This window comes from Nomascus leucogenys, chromosome 11 (assembly GCF_006542625.1).
Source record: "Nomascus leucogenys isolate Asia chromosome 11, Asia_NLE_v1, whole genome shotgun sequence".
In the NCBI taxonomy this organism is placed as follows: domain Eukaryota; kingdom Metazoa; phylum Chordata; class Mammalia; order Primates; family Hylobatidae; genus Nomascus; species Nomascus leucogenys.
The window spans coordinates 20,791,311-20,813,432 of NC_044391.1; the positions used below are offsets into that span (position 1 = coordinate 20,791,311).

The following is a 22,122-nucleotide window of genomic DNA, read 5'->3' on the forward strand; positions in this document are numbered from 1 at the left end:
CATCTTGGGGAAGGCCGTTAATCTGTCTACCACAGAAATACTGGAGAGGCCATTATTCTGTCTACTACAGAAAATATCTAACATTTTATGTTCTTTACAAGACTGTATTTTCTATCAGATAATATAAATAAAATTGAAGAAACAATATAACACAAGTAACTGTGGATAATGTCAGTTTTTGTAGATTCAGAAAGACAATGGATGTAGTTAGAGGGCCAAGTCAAAGTCATTATTTCTATTAACTTACATGGGCAGTTGTACCTTTGATAAGCTTCTTAACTTCTCCACCCTTGTAAAGTAATAGAAGCTCATGAGGTTGTTAGCAAGATTAGATGAGATCATGTACATGCAAGCGCTTGATAATCTGCAAAATATTATATAAATATATTATCCCTACTAAATATACCACCCTGATCAGAATACATGGAAACCAGTGTGTCTTAAAACTATCTGTACATAAAAGCCAGGTGCAATGGCTTACGCCTATAATCCCAGCAATTTGGGAGACCAAGACAGGAGGATTTCTTGAGGCTAGGAGTTCAAGACCAGACTGGTCAACATACCAAGACCCTGCCTCTACAAAAAAACAAATAGCCAGGTGTGGTGGTGTGTGCCCATATTCCTAGCTACTGGGAAGGCTAAGGCAGGAGGATTGCTGAAACCCAGGAATTCAAGGTTACAGTGATCAAAGATTGTGACGCTATACTCCAGTGTGAACAACTGAGTGAGACCCTGTCTCAAAAACAAACAAACAAACAAACACTACCTGTGGATAAGAACCAGTTTGTTGTGTTTTGTTTTGGGGGTTTTTTTTGTTTGTTTGTTTGTTTTTGAGACAGAGTCTCCATCCAGCCTTAGTTGCCCAGACTGGAGTATAGAGGGGCAGTCATAGCTCACTGCAACTTCAAACTCCTGGGCTTAAGCGATCCTCTCACCTCAGCCTCCCAAGTAGCTGGGACTACAGGAATGCACCCACCACACCCAGTTAATTCTTTATTTTTTTGTGGAGTCTCATTATATTGTCCAGGTTGGTCTCAAATTCCTGAGCTCAAACAATCCTCTCGCCTCGGCCTCCCAAAGTGCTGGGTTTACAGGTGTGAGCCACCACAGCTGGCCATTTTTTTTAACATTTACATATATATGCTACTGTAAAATACAATAAAAGTATCCCACAAATATTAGATTGTTATAAAAGTTTTTATATGTCCACTCTCACTTTCTGTATTCATTTTGTCACAGACTGGTAAATACACTTCCCAGAACTGACAGTGGTCCATAGACCACACTTCAAATAGTATTCATCTAAATCAAGCTTGTCCAACCCTCAACCTGTGGGCTGCATGCTGCCCAGGATGGCTTTGAATGCAGCCCGACACAAATTTGTAAACTTACTTAAAACATTATGATTTTTTTGACAATTTTTTTTAGTTCATCAGCTATCATTAGTGTTTGAGTATTTTATGTGTGTCCCAAGACAATTCTTCTTCTTCCAGTGTGGGCCAGGGAATCCAAAAGACTGGACACCCTGAAAATGATCTTGAACAGTTGTCTGACTTGGTCTAAAGAAGTTATCAAGCCCATGCACTGTGGCTCATGCCTGTAATCTCAGCACCCTAGGAGTCTGAGGCAGGAGGATCATTTGAGGCCAGGCGTTTGAAACCAGCCTGGGCAACATAGCAAGACCCCATCTCTAAAAAAAAAAAAAAAAAGCCATGTATGGTGATGCACACCTATAGTTTTATCTTCTCCAGAGGCTGAGGCTGAGGTGGAAGGGTCGTTTGAGCCCAGAAATTCGAGGCTGCAGTGAGCTATGTTTGTGCCACTGCACTCCAACCTGGGTACGGGTGACTGAGTGAGATTCTGTCTCTAAAAAAAGGAAAAAAAGAAAAGTTATCAAGCTCTAATATTACCTCATTACAGTTCAAAACCTCTTAAGACTTCCATTCAGGAAAATGTTTCTTATAATTTTATCTAAATCTTTTATTATATTTTAGCCTTGGTTTTATTTAGACCTGTTCAATCTTAGGGCTTATGTATATCAAGACCTATTTACTGGTAGCTGAAAATGTCTACTAGCAGGGATTTCTTTTCCTATTTTAACCTGACACCTCAACACCTCCATTTTTTTTTTCTTCATGTTAAACCGTTGGTGGCAACTGGCCCTATTTCTGAATCCCTTTCATAGGCTGGCTATAGAAGTTGTAAAACTTAACAAAGTTAGAGAAGTATCTCGGTCACTTCTCTAGGAAGTTAACAGAGCTTTCTATTTCCAGTGTACCCTGCTCTCCCATCTTTTCCTAAAAGGTCCTAGAAAAAGGCTAGAAGTAATAAGATTCAACTAAGAAGTGTAAGTCACATCTACCATAATTTCTTAGCTGTAAAACAAAATCAATGAAATGTGTTTATGTGCCAATAGGATTTTTTTTTTTTTTTTGAGACAGAATCTCACTGTGTCATTCAGGCTGCAGTGCAGTGGCACGATCTCAGCTCACTGCCATCTCCGCCTCCTGGGTTCAAGCGATTCTCCTGCCTCAGCCTCCTGAATAGCTGAGATTACAGGCACGCACCACCACACCCAGCGAATTTTTGTATTTTTAGTAGAGACGGGGTTTCACCATGTTGGTCAGGCTGGTCTCAAACTCCTGACCTCGTGATCCACCTGCCTCGGACTCCCAAAGTGCTGGGATTACAGGCGTGAGCCACCACACCCAGCCAGCAGGATTTTTAAATAGATAAAAGATGCTTTTATCTGAATATCTAGAAAGGCCATATTTTGCTTTCATATTAGTTTCAGATGAAATCCTAACCAATTTAAGCCTTAAACACAGGAAAATGCATCTCAGTTTAATATTAATAAAATAGGGGAGTAAAGTAAGGTTTGGGTTGCTTATTCTGAGACAGCATATGTTTGTGTGGGCAGGGGTAAGGGGTGAAGATGAAGGGTATAATTGAGCCGAATCAATAAGTTAATGTTTTCAATGTGCTATTACTCATTGCCAGTGGGAAGTTATTGATCAACTGAATCTGTGTTGTGGCATTTGGTAATCCAATTCTAAAGTTGTGAGAGGAAAAAAATTTTGAGTAGGCATTTACTGAGGCAAAAATGAAATGGTTTTTTTAAAAATATGGTTCTAAATTTCCTTTTTTAGACTTCAAAATAAGAATAATTAAAACAGTATCTACCACATTTGGCAAAATAGTTGGAATTCTATAGACTTTCTTCGCAGAAATACTATAAAGAATATGTTAATAAAGATATTAATCTTAATTTTATTTCTTAACTAAAAATATTAAAGCCATTAAGGGATTTAGCACAGATATTTAAAATTCTGAATCTGTGTGCAGGAAAAATAAAAAACCAGCCTCGTTTTGTAGAATCTGCATATGATATCATAAAACTGTGTGGGTAAGTTATCGTTCTTTAACTTTATTTTGTAGTAACATGGAGTATTTTATTATATTTCTTATATCACAAACATACAATGCATTATAGTGTAGCAGATTGCTACAAAACTCAGAAAACTTCAGTTCATCACTTGATTCCGGCAGTTGGTATTTCAGGTAATCAGTTTGCTGTGGTCTGAGATTGCTAGCCACAAGAGATTAAATTCTAAGTATATTGAAATGCTTTCTTGTAATTAGTTACTCTGAAGTAAATGCTAAATATTAGATGTAACCAAGGAATTGTAGTATTTTCAGAAAATCTTTGAGTGAACTTATGGATACGCTTATAGTTTCAGTCTAGTTTTTTTCTCTGTCTTTAGAAAATTTTGGTCTCAAAGATATATTAGGTTATATATGTCATGTTTTATTTGATTTTTGAAATTTGAGTGAAGAATAAAAATCACCAATTACATTTGATACATATTTTTAAAATGTAAGTTAGAGGTAAGAATTGTAAAATTAACATGTCTTATTCTTTCTACTGTTGGTTCTCTAACAAAGTTCTGGGAACTGAGTATATGGTGCTTCCTTGGTGCCACATACTGGCTAATCTAGGTATATATTAAAATATCCATTTTTAGTTGCTAAATGTAATGTAGTAGGGAGGAATAAACCTTTCTGACAATTTTACGTTCTGAACCTTTCTACCAATTTAACTTTTTAGATAGCAATTATTTATTTTAATATACAAATAATATATAAATAATAGAAAGGTTTAGTAGAATTATGCATACATGGTAGGTTCTAACTCTCACTTTTAGATTTACCAGCAATATTTAAAATGTAACCACTTAAATTTATGTTTTTTGATATCTGAATAAAATAACCAAAATAATATATTGAATGCCTATACCATGCCTTGCTTTTTAATAGGGACAATGGAAAATAAATGGTTGCTCTGGTGTTTTCAAGGAACAAATTGGAAATTATTATTATATTGACATACGATTATATAATGTAAAACTTTTAAATCTCAAGGCTTTGCAAGTCCTAGAATGCCAAGTTTATAAGAATTGCTTTCAACATATATGCTCCTACAGAGCTCTGCACAAAGTTCATTCTCTACGAAAACTTGTGACTGAATGTTTAATTGTATAACATGATAAATCCTTTTTAGCTGCAGGCTTCATTTTCCCTCATATTTCATAATTATTCACATTGTTAATTTTTTCTACTTTTCTAATTTCGGCTTATGTCTAGATAACTTCTCTACGCCTCACCCTCACTTGTTTCTCTTTTCAAGACATTTCTGGAAGGTAAAAGCAATAAAAATAGAATAATAATGTCAAGCCTTTCCGTTTCGGCCTCCAAGTAGTATGGTTTTCTTACTGCATCAGAAGTATAATGCTAATTTTTTCATAAACTTTTTGGTTGAAAACTCTTCTGATGCTTTATCTTATAGGTTGTCTCCTTTGCTAGAAAAGGAAAAAGTTTGGGAACAAAAAGTACTAGTTTTAGAGTCCTTCACTTTAGAGATCCAACAAGCAGCTGGATAAAATGTAATACGTTATTTGTTTCAAATGACAAATTCTGACAAACACTAGAAATGAACTTCTGTGGCATTTATAAAATTGTCCTTTTTGTAGCTTGCTCTTCAGATATCTTTAAATTCAAATTGGCCTGTATATTGCTATTGATACATCTTCATGTGATAGTTCTCAATGCCATTTTCAACTACTTCTTTAATTTTTCTTGAAAAATATGAATTGTCTGGGCGCGGTGGCTCATGCCTGTAATCCCAGCACTTTGGGAGGCTGAGGCAGGCGGATCACGAGGTCAGGAGATCGAGACCATCCTGGATAACATGGTGAAACCCCATCTCTACTAAAAATGCAAAAAAATAGCTGGGCGTGGTGGCAGACGCCTGTAGTCCCAGCTACTAGGGAGGCTGAGGCAGGAGAATGGTGTGAACCCGGAAGGCAGAGTTTGCAGTGAGCCGAGATTGCGCCACTGCACTCCAGCCTGGGCGACAGAGCAAGACTCCGTCTCGGAAAAAAAAAAAAATATATATATATATATATATGTATATATATATATATATATATATGAATTAAAAGTCCTCTATAGGATATATTGTACTTTAAATAGTACAGGAGGTTCAAATTTTGAACTCAAATAACTTTTGTATTTTCTTTGAAATTTAGACTGACCCAGGTTTATGTGCTGGATCTTTTATGATTTATAAATGAGTTACTTTAAAATAACTTTGGTTATAGTAGTTGTGAAATGCGATTCTAATATAATTAATATCTGTTAGCTTGAATGCCTTAATGTCTGCAAAACCATTCTGTTATTTTGTGGATAGTTACTAACCCAGCTAATAAGCAAAAATGCACTGATCTCTAAGAATGAATAAAGTATCGATTTTGCCTAGAGTTTTGAAAATTTCAGGAAAAGCTCTTAACCAGTTTTTAAGTTACTGGTGAGCTTAGATCTATGGTTTGTATCAGATTATCTAATGTCATACTAACTTTGATATAATTATAGCTATAGTTTATTACTATTTTGACCTCAAAGAGAAAGAGGGTTCCTAAGTTTTTTTATTCATGAAGCGATGGAAAATGGCTTTCTTAACCTATGCCTTTTACATCCATTTCTTAATTTTTATAATTAATATAATATTTTCTTTTTGGTCAGTTCATTAGAAACATTTTTTTTTCTTTTTTTCTTTTTGATGGAGGCTCGCTCACTCAGTCGCCAGGCTGGAGTGCAGTGGCGCAATCTCAGCTCACTGCAACCTCTGCCTCCAGGATTCTAGCGATTCTCCTGCTTCAGCCTCCCGAGTAGCTGGGACTACAGGTGCACGCCACTATGCCCAGTGAATTTTTGTATTTTTAGAAGAGACAGAATTTCACCATGTTGGCCAGGATGATCTCTGTCTCTTGACATCGTGATCCACCCACCTCAGCCTCCCAAAGTGCTGGGATTACAGGCGTGAGCCACTGTACCCGGCCCCAGAAACATTTTTAATAGTTACAATACTATTAAACTATAATACTATGGATTACAACTGGTAGTTAATAGTTGTCAATTCCCCAGGGCTAAAGAATAGAATATTATTATTAATTTATTCTTTAGAAATGAACTCTCGCCCACTTACAAATTATGCTTCAATGAAAGACTTTATTAAAAATTACTCTTACAATTCTTCATTCTTATTGAAGCTTGCCATTTTTGAAAAAGAAAGTGTCGGATGAAATAACTTATGCTGAAGATACTGCTAATTCAATTGCACTTCTGGGTAAGTTAAGATTTCCTTAAGGTATAGGGATGTAACATATGACAGGTCCTACTGACAAGGGAATATCTATTTTCCCCAAGTTTCACTAAGAGGACTCCTTCTCCATGTCTAGAATCTTCTCTTGTTAGTGAATTAATCACAGTGTGCTTGGTGATAATTCTGGTATTGTATTCTGTTCAGGTTGTTTCATGATACCAATAAAAGTCCATCTTCTAAGTACAAGGACAGGCTGATTATGTAGTTTGATGAATTATTATTTAGTTTGATGAAGTGTTTGTTAACTATTTTTGTAAATCAGAAAGTGTACGTACCCTTTTTAAGTAATCACAAAAACATTTCAACTTTGAACTCTAATATTTAATTGCTACAATCATAGAAGTATTCATTAAATGATCTAAAATTTTAAATCAAATCATAAAATGATAGCATATTAACAACTTCAGCATAACAGACATAAAGATGCAGATGCCTATATTTTGTACACAAAAATATGAAAAATACCATAAAAGGGTAGGCATTTATATATGGGTTATCATTTGATTTTCTAGAGAAAGAAAACAATTTCCTAGGAAATTAGATCAGGGAAACACTGGCTCTTTGAGTCAGCTCCTGGGACATGACAGCATGTTCCCAAAACAAATCCTACATTAAGTCTATACTTACTAGTTTAGGTCTTTATTTGTACAGGAGGAATAAAAGATACACAACTGATCCAATGCATTTTTAAAAATTTTTACTGAATAGTGGTGTTCCCAGCATTATACTCCATATAGAAAGATGTTAGAGATTCAACTGGAATGAAGAAAAAAAGGATTTTTATTTTTAACATGACACTAACCCTTTTATATCTCAGTAGGTGTTATAGTTTTTAATTTTAGTTACTTTGGGAAAACTACCTAGGGTTCACCTACTCTATATCCTAGAGTAGGTGAAGGTGTTGTGGAGATTAGGTTAAACATGAGGGGGGCAGTTTAAAGAAAAACACCTTAGGAAGCAGGCAGGTTCAGAAATATGGGAATTTTTAATTATGTGAATCTCTATCATCAGTGGAAATTTACAACGAGAAGCCAACCCAAAAGAGGACATGGTAGTAGTAATAGATAAAAAGTGTAGTTTTTGTTGATAACGTTATTTTTTAAAATATCCCTGTTGGCCATTATTTTAAAATATTGCTTCCAAGAGTGTTGACAGTCACTTGTATTATAAATACATGGCCCACTTTTTACTGAGTGTCAACTTGTTCTTTGCTTAATGACTGGTACCCTGCCTGCAGAACATGTTACTGTCTCATATGACAACAGTATGAACTCTTTAAATGAGCTTCCTTCGCTGATTACTGACTGCAAGTACTGCTCTTCTATCTCTTGATTTTTTTAATGGCTGGAAACATTAATTTAAACTAAAATAATTGTATATAAGACGAAATGTTGAACAAAAACTCTTCATGATTTTAGTTAGAACTTCCAGTTTCTACTACGTACTAATAAGTTATATTACATTTTCTTCCAAATGATACATAGATATTTCTGACTCAGAAGCAAGATTCTGGAAATGGATGGGGGAAGAAGTTGGTACTCTGCCCTGGGATTATGAAACAGGAAGCTATGATAAATTATCTAAATTTACAGGAACTAAAACAGTGGAAAAGCAGATGAAAGACCCTAGAATTTCCCATAAGCCTGCATATTTGGATAGTCTTGTTGGAAAAGCTTAGTTGTTCCTGTTGCCTAATATGTTGTAAAACCGAAGTAGTGATTTTGCAACTCCAAAAGAACAGTCCAAAAAATAAATAAGATTTAGAGTTAGAATAATCTTAAAACTGTCTTTTAAGTGATATCTTTTGCAGAGATTCTCACGAAGCTAGAGTCAGGCTTTCCTTTGTGCTTCCTCCTTCTGTCCACTTGCCACCCCACTTGCTGACCACTTCCAGAGATGAGCATCTTGCAAGGGCTGATGCAAAAGAGGAAGTCCTAATTATTCTTTTACCCTCAGAGAGTCCAACCAGTTCTAGTTTAGTTCTAACGTCGATATTATTGACTACCGCTCTCCTTGGGCATTCAGAGAACCTGGATCATTTCCAGAGTCCCACAGATCATTTTCAGATACCCTTGAGGATCATGTGTATAGGACTTCAACAGAGTAGATGCAATCCAGTTTGAAATACAGGCTGAAGCCAATTTAATTATAGTTTAGATATGACTGAAAACGAACCTTCCTATTCGCCAACCCCACGCAAACAGCTTGAACATAAAACTATTACCCTTGCATGTGGGGCAGCTGCTTAAAAACTCACTCTCTTCCAGTCTGCCAACAAATTGAAGAGCAAAGTTCACCTGGAACTTCTCTAAGCAAAGAATGCATTAGTAAAGGCAAAAACTTACTGACCCTCTAGTTAGGGAGAAAAATGCTAACTCATGTCTTGTCAAAATAATAGTATCTAACACATGTAGAACTTACAATATGCTAGATACTTTTCTCAGCCCTTTTCTCATATTAGCTAATTTAATTCTCACAACAATCTTAAATGTGGTAACTATTGTTATACCTGCTTAATAGATGAGAAAAGTAAGACACAAGTTTACATGGGTAGTAAACGGCATAGCCAGGATTTAATCTTAGACAGTCTGGTTCTAGCATTTGTGTTAATAATCATCATTCTTTTCTCCCTAGAAAGGAGAGGCTGAATTGATTGAGGGGCCAAATGTATAAGGATGGATTCAGGGTACTGTTTATATGTATATGTATGTATGTGTGTGAGCATATGTATAAAAATATGTATATAAATTGAACATGATCCAGTTTGAATCTCTGAGAATATTTTTAATAATCATATTAATATTTTATGCCTAAATTCTACAAATAAGCTTATGACAGTGTTGTTTAATAGCACCTGTTTATCTTTCTGGCAGGTGACTTAATGAAAATACCGAGTTCTGAATTGAGAATACAAATTTGTAAGTGTATTGTTGATTTTTATCATGCAGAACCACCAAAGAAGCATATTCCAGGTGAAGTTTACAATGGTCTTTCAGTGATAACTTGTGTATTTAGAAAACAGAACATTCTCATATCTCTTTGAATTTGACAGGCACAGTGGGCTCATAAATGTAACACATTAAAAAGAAAGCTTTTTTTGTAGTCTTGAGCTCTTCAGTCATCTTTTAAAAGTTATATATGTATTTTTCAGTTTTTGATTTGCATATTTTTATTCTGATGCTAAATATGAACAAATTTGTAAAGTGATGCCCAATTTAGTTTATTAATAATTATAAATGTTACTATTATATTATTTATTACCATTGATAAAATTATTTTTTAAACACTTTATAATTATTTATAATATCTGCCCCCACTCAGTTAAATGTTAAACTACCAATGCCAGGGCCATTCTCCATCCTGTTTGGGAAAATACTTCTGTGTGTTATAGCTAAGGGACCTTAATATACAGTGGTAAATGAACCACACTGGATTGGTTGGGACCAAGACAGTGGCACATGCACTGTGAGGATATAATGTTAAGATGTACTTCTTACCTTCATAGTTGCTGTAATTTCTAATCAATCTAGGAAGGGAGAGAAGGTATAAACAATAATTTCTTTAATTATATGATGCTTAATATAGGTGGAAATAAGAGTCTGTGGTAGTTCAAAAGAAAGATTATTTAAGACTAAGGAAAAATGGGAACCAGAAGTCAGTTAAAAAAAGACAATTTAAAAAAAAGAAAACAGAAATTCAGGGAAAACAGAAGTCAAAAAGTAAAACAAAAAAATGGAACAACACCTAAACTAGAGAAATGAATAAGGAGATTATTAAATGTCCAATTTGAACTATTGATGAGATAGATGGGTAGGAGTGTCTTGGTAGATAAAAGGTATTGGATACTAAAAGCAACAGGGACCAGAAATACAGGTTTGGAATCCACCCAAATAGAGTTGAAAATTGAAGCCACCAGAATGGTTGAGTTTGCCAAGAGATAAAACATATAAGCAGCAAGGCATCAAGAATGACATGGAGAGTGTCCATACTGAGATTTGGAAAAAATGATTAAAAGAAATTGGCAATGAAGGGAGGCTCAAATAGGAGGAAGAAAACCTAAAGATTGCCATGTCTTGTGTGCCAATGAATGAAATATTTGACAAAGGAGGAGGAAGTTGTCTCAGTGTCAAATGCTGCAGTTTTCTGTAATTGAAGAGTTAAAAGGCCAAGTTAATGTGACACCTGAAAAGTTGTAGTTAATCTTTGACAGATCTATTGATATAAAGTGGTCAGGGCAGATGCAGGATTAAATAATCAGAGGATTGTGAGAGTAGAGGCACTGGATTTGAGAGTGAGAGAGTAGTGGCAGTTCATGAATGCAGACATATCTTAAGATCAGATGGTGAAGAAAAAGAAGATGGAGAACAGCTCAGCTAGTGCAAAGTCAGAGAAAGGTTATTTGGGTTTTGTTGTTTTTAGGATAGGAAGAAATCACATTTGTAGGCAGAGGAGCTAGAAGCTGGTAAGAAAGAAATGGGAAGGCGAAATTCTCAAAGAAAGCACAAGAGGATGGAATTAAGAGCACAAGCTTAGAGTTAACCTTGGCAAAATACAGACGCCTTTCAAAGAAAGGGAGACAAGTGGTGTAGGACTTAAGACAAAGGAGTATTATGGGGCAAAGATGTGAGGTTGATTTGGTCAGGCTCTGAAAATTAGGAATCAGTGCTCTCACTATCCCACAGTTGGTTTCAAGTGATGGGTATGGCCAGACATCCGGGACCACAGCTGAAAAGTCCTCAGTATAGCAGTTGAAAGAGACATAGCCCTGGAGACAGGAATTAAGTCCATGAGCTTTAATAGTGTTATATCCCTCTATTAAAATGTACCTGCAATAGAAAAAGATACAGTAAGTATAAAGTACATTTTGGTCCATCCATATGATAGACTATTATGCACATAAAAATCATGATTTTTGAAAATACTTTATAGGATGGGGAAAAGCTTACAATAAAAGTTTTAGTGAGTACAGTAGAATATAAAATTCTGTATACTAGTATGTTGTTAAAATTGTATGCATACATTAAAAATATCACAAGAAATATATGAAAATGTTAATGTTATCTCTAGATGATGAAAATATAGGCAATTTTTACCTTCCTCTTCTTACTTTTTAAATGATTTTTATAATTCATGAGGTGAATAGCTAGAGCATATCATAGAAAGCTCATCAGGGCATTGGACAGGGCCTTGTCCACAGCCAGAGATCATATTTACAAATATAAGACAAACTGACAGATACCTCAGAACTAGGACAAAGTTAAGGAATCTAGTTGGACTCAAAAATCAAAAAGTCAGGGAGTTAGATAAGTGAGATCACTAAGAAAAAATAAAGCCTCATCTCAGTAAATGAGGACCCTTTGGTGTTTATTTAATCCCTCTAGTTGAATGTAGTTAGGCAGGCACCTGTGTACCTGCATCAAAAGGAGAGTTGGTATTTCTCACAGGTGCTAAGACAGAAGGAATTTTTATAAGACGTGTCACCAAGACTCAAACTTCCCTCAAATACCATTAAATTCTTTCACAATTATCAGAGTAGCATTACATTTTTCACCTCTTATTTTATTGCTGACACTACGTAATTGTTGTCCCTTGAAAGTACTGAAGTAATGCATTGGACCTAAACAGTGAAACTGACTAGTGAAAACATTCAGTATTTGTAATCAAATCATTTTCCGTTATAGAAAGTCATATCTACTGACAAGAAATATTGCTTTTTTTTAGAATTTAGGATGTTTCCAAAATTCATGGTCCTATTTTAAATACTACACCAGGGATCAGCAAAATCTGGGTCCCAGGTCAAACTAGGCCTACTGAAACAAAATTGTGTTAGAATACAGCCATGCCCACTTATATTTGTACTGTTTATTAGTGCTTTCTTGCTACAATGTGCTATAGAGTTGAGCAGTTGACAAGAAACCTTATAACCTGCAAAGCTTAAAATACTATCTGGCCCTTTACAGAAAAATGTGGCCCATCCCTATGCTGCACAATTCTTAAATTCCATACACTTTTAAAAAGTTTTTCTTGCTGTTGCTTAATAATAAATTACTCATTCTTTTGTCTTAATGATCATTCTGTGAGATAACTATTTGTATTTATTAATGAATTGTTGTTAGGTTACCAGCAAGCGAGTTCATCATACAAGATTCAAATGGCTGAAGTTGGAGGATTAGCAAAAACAATGGTCCAGTCAATGACCTTGCTTGAAAATCAACTTGTTGAGAAACTTTGGGTACTTAAAGTTCTGCAGCATCTCTCAACTTCTGGTTTGTATATTATTAAGTTTAAACACTTCATTGTCAACTACTTTTGTTTCTGTCTAAAAATGTCAATATTGTAAAGCACAAATAATTTTTAAAATTTATTTTCAGAAGTTAATTGTACTATAATGATGAAAGCACAAGCAGCCAGTGGAATCTGTACTCACCTCAATGACCCAGATCCCTCTGGACAGCTTTTATTTCGTTCATCAGAAATACTTTGGAACTTGCTGGAAAAATCTTCAAAAGAAGAAGTCATACAACAGCTTAGTAACTTGGAATGTTTGCTGTAAGTGTATGTGGTTGGATAGGAATGTTCTTTTAATCTTAAAATGACAGCCAGTGACATAACTAATATCTTTCTTTGAATCTGTGTTCAATTACGTTTTAGATTCATGTAATGGCTATGTTTCAGGACATCTTTTTTTGTTCCATGGTATAAATGAATCTGCACAATAACAAGCCACACTTTTCTATGTGGAAGGCTCTTGAAGTAGCTTCTTAACACTAAAATATACCTTGGAATATACATAAAATAAAATTAGACTTTAGAAGAGCTATTTCATTTATTTATCCAGTGAATCTATTATTGAGTGCTTACTATCTCCCAGATATTGCAGTAAGCATTAGCAACAAAATGTGAGTAAGCCTTCAAGTTGCTTCTTCACTTATTCAACAAGTAATTGTCTGCTCTATGCCAGCTTCAGTATTAAACGATAGAAACACCACTGAAAACAATATAGCTATTGTCTCTGCTTTCGTGGAATTTACATTGTGCTAGGAGGGATGGGCAAGTAAATAGACAACTAAAAGAGAACATAACTAAATGTTATGAAACAGATTATTGTAAGATGCTACATGTTCTTCAGAAGATCAATCAGCACATTTTTGTTTGCAAGTGACTAAAAATCCAACTGATCAAAGCAATATAGAAAATTTATGGCTTATTTAACTACAAAGTCAAGGATAAAACTGGTTTCATGTGCAGCTTTATTCAGGGATCAGCAGATATTAGGACTTCATCCCTCCTCTCTCTACATTGTCTTCCATGATGCTGGCTTCACACCCAAGCCTATGTAGTAAGACCTAAGAAGTCTAGGATCACGTCATCTCAACCTCAAATCAAGCAGAAGAGAAACCTTGCTATCCTGAAGGCTCAGAGAAAAGTCTTTGAATTGAGTCCAATTTGGCCCTGAATGGTCTAATATTGGTCAAATGCCCGTTCCACAGTGATTTATTAGTGCCAAAAGAAAAAATGCTCTGACTGGCGAAAAGGCAGCTGAAGGCAGCCTCACAGGAGCAAAAGTCAGGAAGGAGTAAATGCCTAAATAAAAATAAGAATGCTTTTCTTATAAAAAGGGCAAGTAGGTCCCAGGAGGCAAAGCAACAAATATCTACTATTAATACAAGGGAACCTAACTCAGAGTTGGAGAATTAATAACTGCTTCCTAATGAACTCAAGTCTAGTAACTGAATGACAAACAGGACTTGGTAACACAGAAAAGTTTTGCATGTGGAGAGCATCCTAGACAGGGAAAACAAGTGGAAATATAATTAGCAAAATCAGAAAACTAAAATTCAGTATGATGAGAGCAGAAGGAACAGGCTACAATGGTGAGAGATGAGGCTAACAATGTTGTCAGGGACCATAACATGAAAGGCCTAATAAGCCTTGTTCAGGAGGTAGGACTTAATCCTAAGAACAAAGAATAGTCTTTAAATGGTTTTACAAAGGAAAATGACATGATTAAATGTGTTATAGAGCTGTCACTTTGACCACCATGTGTAATAGACTGGTTTAGTGGATTCTTATCCGGTACATAGAGAATTAGAGGCAGATTTGGAAGTGTAAAAAATATTAGAAATATGTTCAAATGAATAGTATAATATAAAAAGGGAGATTTTGTTGATAGACATTCAGGTAGTATTTCCATAAAAGTATGTGTTTTCATTTGAGCTGCTATAACAAAGTACCATAAACTGGGTGGTTTATAAACAGCAGAAAGTTATTTTTCATAGTTTGGGAGGCTAGGATTCTGAAATCAGGGCGCCAGCGTGGCTGGGTTCTGATGAGGGTGCTCTTCTGGGTTGCATACTGCTGATATCTTGTATTCTTACATGGAGGAAAGAGAGCGAGACAGCTCTCTGGAGTCCCTTTTATAAGGGCACTAATTCCATTCACGAGGGCTCATTACCTCCCTAAGGCCTCACTCCTAAAACCGTCACACTGGGGGTTAGGATTTAAATATATGAATTTTGGAGGGACACAAACATTTAGTGCATAACAACATAGTTTTTAAAATATGATTTTACTTTCTAGGGCTTTGAAGGAAGTATTTAAAAATCTGTTTATGAGAGGTTTCAGTCATTATGACCGTCAGCTTAGAAATGACATATTAGTGATCACTACAATTATAGCTCAAAATCCTGAAGCACCAATGATTGTAAGTATGAATCAAATTGCATTAATTTTAATTGTGGAAGTGGTGGGTGTGGGTGAAAGAAGTCCTATATTATGTTGGAGTATTTGTGTATTTTGTTGTAATGCTAAGTTATGCTGTAATATCATGATGGTCACCAGTGTGCTTATCACTCTGCCAATTCTTCTTTGCAATCCTTTGGAAATTTGGAATCTTCCTCATATTGTGTGATTTATACACGTATTTACCACTTATGATGCTTTTCTTTCCTTCCTGATGATTTCAGTTTCCATCTGGCATCATTTTTCTTTCACTGGAAGAACTTCGTTTACAATTTCTTGTGGTGCAAATCTGCTGACTGCTGGCAACAAATTATCTTAGTTTTCTTTTATCTGAAAATATATTTAATTCATCTTAATTCTTAAAGTCTATGCTCGTTGAATATGGAACTCTAGGCTGAAAAATGTTTTTGTTTAGCATTTCAAAGATAAAGTTCCACTGTCTTCTGTCATCTGTTGTTTCTGATGAGAAATATTCAGTGTGAGGTTCCATGGTGTAATGGTGAGCACCCTGGACTCTGATGAGAAGTATCCATTGTTTCAAATCATTATTCCCCTATGTATAATATATCATCTTTTTCTCTCACTGTTTTCAAGATTTTCAGTCTATCTTTGGTTTCTAGCAGTTTCGAAATGATGTGCTAAGGTGAGATCTCCTTTGTGTTTGTTCTGCTTAGGTTTCATAGAGCTTCTTAGATATATAAATTTAAGTCTTTAAGAAGATTTGGAGAACTCTTGGCCATTATTTCTTCAAATATTTTTTCAGCCCCATTCTCTCTCTCCGCTTTTTCAGGGATTAATTTTATGTTTGACTTTTTGATATTGTCCCACAGGTTTGTGAGGCTCTGCTCACTTTTTTCAATCATTTTTCTCTCTATTCTTCAGGTTGGATAATTTGTATTAGTCTATATATTTAAATTCACTGACTTTTTTATTTCTGTCATCTCCATTCTGCTGTTAATCTCATCCAGTGCATTTTTACTTCAGATATATTTTTCAGTTTTAGAACTTATTTTGATTCCTTTTTATAGTGTCTCTCCTGAGAGTTCTTATCTTTCTATTCATTATGAGCATCTTTACTGTAGATTCTGGTATACTCCTCTGAAGAGTTTTTAATAACTATACATTTAACCTGGCTGTACTCATCCCTTTGAGGTATGGCAGCCCAAATCTCAATTCAGTTCTTGCCTGGGATGCTGGAGTATTCTCTGCACTTGTGTGGTTCAAATATCAGCCAGATATTTGGGAAGAGTTTGTACACAGAATTTAGCATTCTCTCTCTCTGGCTGTCTCCTTTATGGGATTTCTCCCTTCACTTTCCAGTGGCTGTGGTTGCCTCTGTCCTCTCGTTCTTCAGGCCACTAAGACCACAGGGTTACTCTGAGTTTTAGCATTCCCACGAGGTATAGAATATGGCCTGCTCTCAGGCCAAAAGCCTTTTTTTTTTTCTTTTTTTTTTTGAGACGGAGTCTCGCTCTGTCACCCAGGCTGGAGTGCAGTGGCACGATCTCAGCTTACTGCAAGCTCCGCCTCCCGGGTTCGCACCATTCTTCTGCCTCAGTCTTCCGAGTAGCTGGGACTACAGGCACCCGCCACCACACCTGGCTAATTTTTTTGTATTTTTAGTAGAGACAGGGTTTCACTGTGTTAGCCAGGATGGTCTCAATCTCCTGACCTAGTGATCTGCCCACCTTGGCCTCCCAAAGTGCTGGGATTACAGGCGTGAGCCACCGCGCCCGGCCCCAAAAGCCTTTTTTAAAATGGGAAACGTGTAGTACCATTCCCTTCTACAAAATTCTGACATCCTTCCAGTGTCTGCTTACTCTTGGTCACAAGATAGTTTTATTTGTCACCAGCAGGAGAATTTCTCTTGGAGCTACTACTTATCTGTACCAGAAGCTGAGCCTTCACATATTTTATAATTAAAAATCACTGAATGATTGAAATTATTTAATAGAGATCCTTGGCAACAATATTCACAAGTCAGGCACGTAAGTTCTAGTTGTGCTACAAAGAACTGGCTGTGAAGACCTCAGCCCACTAACAGTGGACGTCAAGTAGTCCCAAGAGTCATGGAATTCATGCTGTGCAAATAGGGAAACAGTCCTACATAGTATCCTAGTTAAAGCTGCAACTTATAGGTGGAACTTTGTTTCTCTAGAAGCCCCTGGTCAGGTAGTAATTTCTCATTAGTGTCCTTGCAAACACTCAGATGAATTTCACGAATGTGAGTCAAAGGAAATAATATCTTCAGCATCTAAAGAAACCATATAGATCCTAAAGTAATGGGGCTATAAACTACAAGCTCGTAAGCCCAGGGTTTGCCCCTGTAAACTCTCCCTAATGTGCAAAGTCTAACCAGGATATCTCTGTCAGGAATGCTGACATGCTAAAATGTTTGCAACTCTGGTGATTCTGCAGGGCTTTTCATGCTAAGTAGGAACTACTTTATCATCTCTTGACCAAACATTTGACATAACAAGAATGGTTGGGGTAGAAGTGGAAGTGTTTAAAAAGAAAAGCTGTTGAGAATAACTGGATTTTCCTCCCTTACTGTGTCATTTGAAGTATAGATAATGAATTATAGAAGTACTGTAAAGACTTAATATACTTTGGATCCTTAACAATTTTAAACAGACTACTCATAGAATAATATAAAATATTTCATAGAACCTACAGAAGTAAGTTTAAAATTAAATAAATCTGACTTATTTAATTTTATAAGCTTATCTGGCTATATGTTTTTATTTTTTGCTTCACCCTTTATTACTATTCATGCTTTATGAATTCAAATGAATGACAGTAGGAGAATTTGATAAATGTACATAAGTAGTAAATATGAGCATCTGCATCATAACTTTCATCTTATTCACTCCTCTTTCTGCTTATTTTATGTATTTATATTAGGAATGTGGCTTTACCAAGGATTTGATACTGTTTGCCACCTTTAATGAAGGTAAAAAACATAAAACTTTAAACTTCTTATAATTATCTTGATGAGTCTTGTACAATATTTAAGCTTTCATTTTACTCTTTTTTCCCTCACAGTTAAAAGTCAAAATCTTTTGGTAAAAGGACTTAAGCTTTCTAATTCCTATGAAGATTTTGAGTTGAAGAAATTACTATTCAATATAATTGTGATCTTATGTAAAGATTTACCTACTGTACAGGTAAAGAGTAATCAAGGCAGGAAAATCAATAAAAATTGTCTCACTTTGTAGTAAAACTATTTTAAAGTCCTGACTGTAAATATTTTATCAGTTCATGTATTTACCATAGAAAGTAGTAAAATCTTACTGGCCTGAATTTTAACTTTAAAATTTTTCTTTGCTTATCTGTTAATAAACCATGAAGTACTTAAATTTAAACCACATAAACCAAAGAAAAATAGTAGAGCCTAAGAGATTTAATAATACAGTTAAATCTCTTGAATTAGACAGCATAAAATGAAAGAAGCTTCACATAGGCCCATTCCAGCCTAATAATCTGTCTCTGACCATAGTAACAAGGACTGATTTAATGCTGGAGAAAATTATTAACCTCTGTGATACCAATCTCAAACTCTTATGAACCTGCTTTTTCATCACACAAACCTAATGTCTTTAATTACTTTTACTCTCTATGAATTTATCTTAATACTTTGTTTCCTGCATAACAGCGTGATGTAATTTGAAGAACATTGGAACTGAATTTCACTTCTGGCTTATCACCTACTAGCTATGTAGCCTTAGCAAAATTACCTCATCTGTCTGTGGTTCATTTCCTCCTTCTGTAAAGGAAAGATTATAATGCTTCGGCCCTGCTCACAGGTCTATTGTGAAGTTGCGATGAAGGCTTTTTAAACTATAAAGTAATAGTAAATGTATTATTAACAATTCTGTTTAGTTAGTTACTGCATTAAGTGAAATTTCCATTTAGTCTAAAACTCTACCAAGCTCCAAGGACTACCATGAAAAAGAAGTAGGCATTCAGTCTATCAACTTCACTACCAATAATAGAAAGATGGGATAGTCTAGCAGTAAAGGCTTTAGTCAGACAATCTCAGTGCTACCACTTTCTAGCTATGTGGCATTGAATGGGTTGTTTGATTTCTCTAAATCCCAGGTAGCTCAACTTCAACATGGGGATAACACCTACCTCGAGATTATTATGAGGATTTAACTGAGCTGAGCATTTTCTTAGTAATGCAACTTTAAGGAATATATGTATTTTCAAATGCTCAGGAAAGGAAAAATTGTCTTTATAATTGTAACTTTATTATTTGTGACAAAAAATTACATAATGTGTAGAACCTAAATGTATTTTCCAAAATGCAAATGGAAAATCATTTGGAAAATTATTCCATAAAGTATGGTTCATTATTCCAATAGAGTATTATATAAATATTAAAATTAGACCTATAAAGATAATAAAATTTACACTACAGTTTATAAGTCAATTCTAATTGATTGAACAACATTTTTATAGGCAACAGAGCCAAGTAGCACAGATTATGGTGAGGAGCTTCTTAAAACGCTTTGTGAGCAGTGAAATCAACAATTTTTATGTGTCACATAATTTGTGGTCCAGTAATATTACTAGTAATAATAATGAATATGTACACTATCATTTGCAATACACAGGGGGTTTTTTGAAACACTATATACTTAATTCTAGCAATAATGTTAGAAGTAGTAGTTATTCTTGTTTTCTCAACTCTAAATCTTGCATTCTTTTCATGTGGACTAGTAGGGAATTATAAAAATTAATTGTTTTTGTTAAAATCTTTATAGAATAATGCCAAATTAAAAGAAAATTAAATATAGCATATGGTGTTTTATTCTCTTGTGAATCATAAATATGCATCCATCAGAATCAGCTGTATTAATTCTGTTATCATAATAGCTATGCATTTTAATCTTATTTTTATTAAAATGATGGGTTCAATAAAATTTTAAAGTACTAGGCATGCTATGAAACACACCTTGTGACCTAACTGACATTTATTTGGTAGAATGTTTATGTAAGTTCTGTTGTATGTGGTTAAATATTCACTGTAGTCATTACCTCAGACAAAATTATTTTTTATGGTACACAACTGAGTCTGTGAGATATTTCCTTTTTAAAAAGATAGTGAGGAAAAAAATGTCAGCACTTGCCCCAAAATATTCTACTCCTATGGTTTTATTATAAGCAGGAACTACATTGCATATATGAGCAGCAAAAACAAAAAATTAATACATATTTTATATTATTGTCAGAGAGTACATACCTCAGAAAAGAGGATTATAACTGTTATTTAATTTTGGGGTTTTTTTTGGTACCTATCATAGATTGGGGTTATTTTATAAAGGAATTATTTTGAAATAATCCTCAATAAAACATCAAAATGTACATTTTTTATTTAATTGCCTTAAAGTATTTTTAGCTATGTTTCTAACAAAGTATCCTTTGTTCTTTCTCCCAGCTATTAATTGATGGCAAAGTTATTTTGGCTTTGTTTACCTATGTTAAGAAGCCTGAGAAACAAAAAATAATTAACTGGTCTGCAGCACAGCATGAAGAATTACAACTGCATGCAATTGCCACTTTGTCATCAGTTGCTCCTTTATTAGTAGAAGAATACATGTCATGCCAGGGAAATGCTCGAGTCCTTGCATTTCTAGAATGGTGTGAGAGTGAAGGTGAGTGGCCCTTCAAGATTCCTGTCAAAATTCTAATCTTCATATTTCAACTGAATGCTCAATATATGCATAGAAATAACAATGAAGTTAATTAAAGCCATAAGAAGTAAAAACATATAGACCTATCTTCTTAATGTATTTATATGTTGTTTTTTTTTTTTTTTTTTTTTTTTTTTTTTGTTTTTTTTGAGACGGAGTCTTGCTCTGTCGCTCAGGCTGGAGTGCAGTGGCGCAATCTCGGCTCACTGCAAGCTCCGCCTCCCGGGTTCACGCCATTCTCCTGCCTCAGCCTCTCCGAGTAGCTGGGACTACAGGCGCCTGCCACCACGCCCGGCTAATTTTTTGTATTTTTAGTAGAGACGGGGTTTCACCGGTTTCACCGTGGTCTCGATCTTTTGACCTCGTGATCCGCCTGCCTCGGCCTCCCAAAGTGCTGGGATTACAAGCGTGAGCCACCGCGCCCGGCCTATATGTTGTTTTAAGAAAAACACAGATTTTATTTAAAGTCAGACGTTAGTAAATGTCATAGTTGATGCACACCTGAAAGAAATCATACATGTAACTTAAATTTTTATATTATTAGACCTATCTAAAAATTATATTTGGGAAGAAAATAAATCCTGGCAATATTTTGTTTGCTTTGTTTGTTTGTCGAGACAGGGTCTCACCCTGTCACCCAGGCTACAGTGCAATGGCATGCTCATGGCTCACTGCAGCCTCAACCTTCTGGGCTCTAGTGATCCTCCCACCCCAGCCTTCCCAGTAGCTGGGACTGCAAGTGCATGTCACCACGTGAAGCTAATTTTTGTATTTTATATAGACAGGGTTTTGCCATGTTGCCCAGGCTGGTCTCAAACTCCTGGGCTCAAGCCATCTGCCTACTTCAGCCTCTCACAGTGTTGCGATTGCAGGCGTGAGCCTGAAATCAATTACAATATTGCGCAGTCTGGCAGTATTATAATGCACTCATTCAACAAATATTTATGACTGCCTACTGGG

At 35.3% G+C, this 22,122-nt stretch overlaps 1 protein-coding gene across 2 annotated transcripts in view; it reads left to right on the forward strand.

Annotated features, from left to right (window-relative positions):
- The window catches only part of CFAP69 (cilia and flagella associated protein 69), a 79,959-nt gene that overhangs the window by 14,792 nt on the left and 43,045 nt on the right, over positions 1-22,122 (forward strand). For both annotated transcript variants that reach the window (XM_003252387.2, XM_030822050.1), the window contains exons 4-12: positions 3,297-3,406; positions 6,609-6,685; positions 9,595-9,693; positions 12,838-12,987; positions 13,093-13,270; positions 15,302-15,425; positions 18,368-18,416; positions 18,509-18,630; positions 20,907-21,123. In XM_003252387.2, the coding sequence (XP_003252435.1) occupies positions 3,297-3,406; positions 6,609-6,685; positions 9,595-9,693; positions 12,838-12,987; positions 13,093-13,270; positions 15,302-15,425; positions 18,368-18,416; positions 18,509-18,630; positions 20,907-21,123 (1,126 nt within the window). The remainder of the gene's footprint in view (positions 1-3,296; positions 3,407-6,608; positions 6,686-9,594; positions 9,694-12,837; positions 12,988-13,092; positions 13,271-15,301; positions 15,426-18,367; positions 18,417-18,508; positions 18,631-20,906; positions 21,124-22,122) is intronic.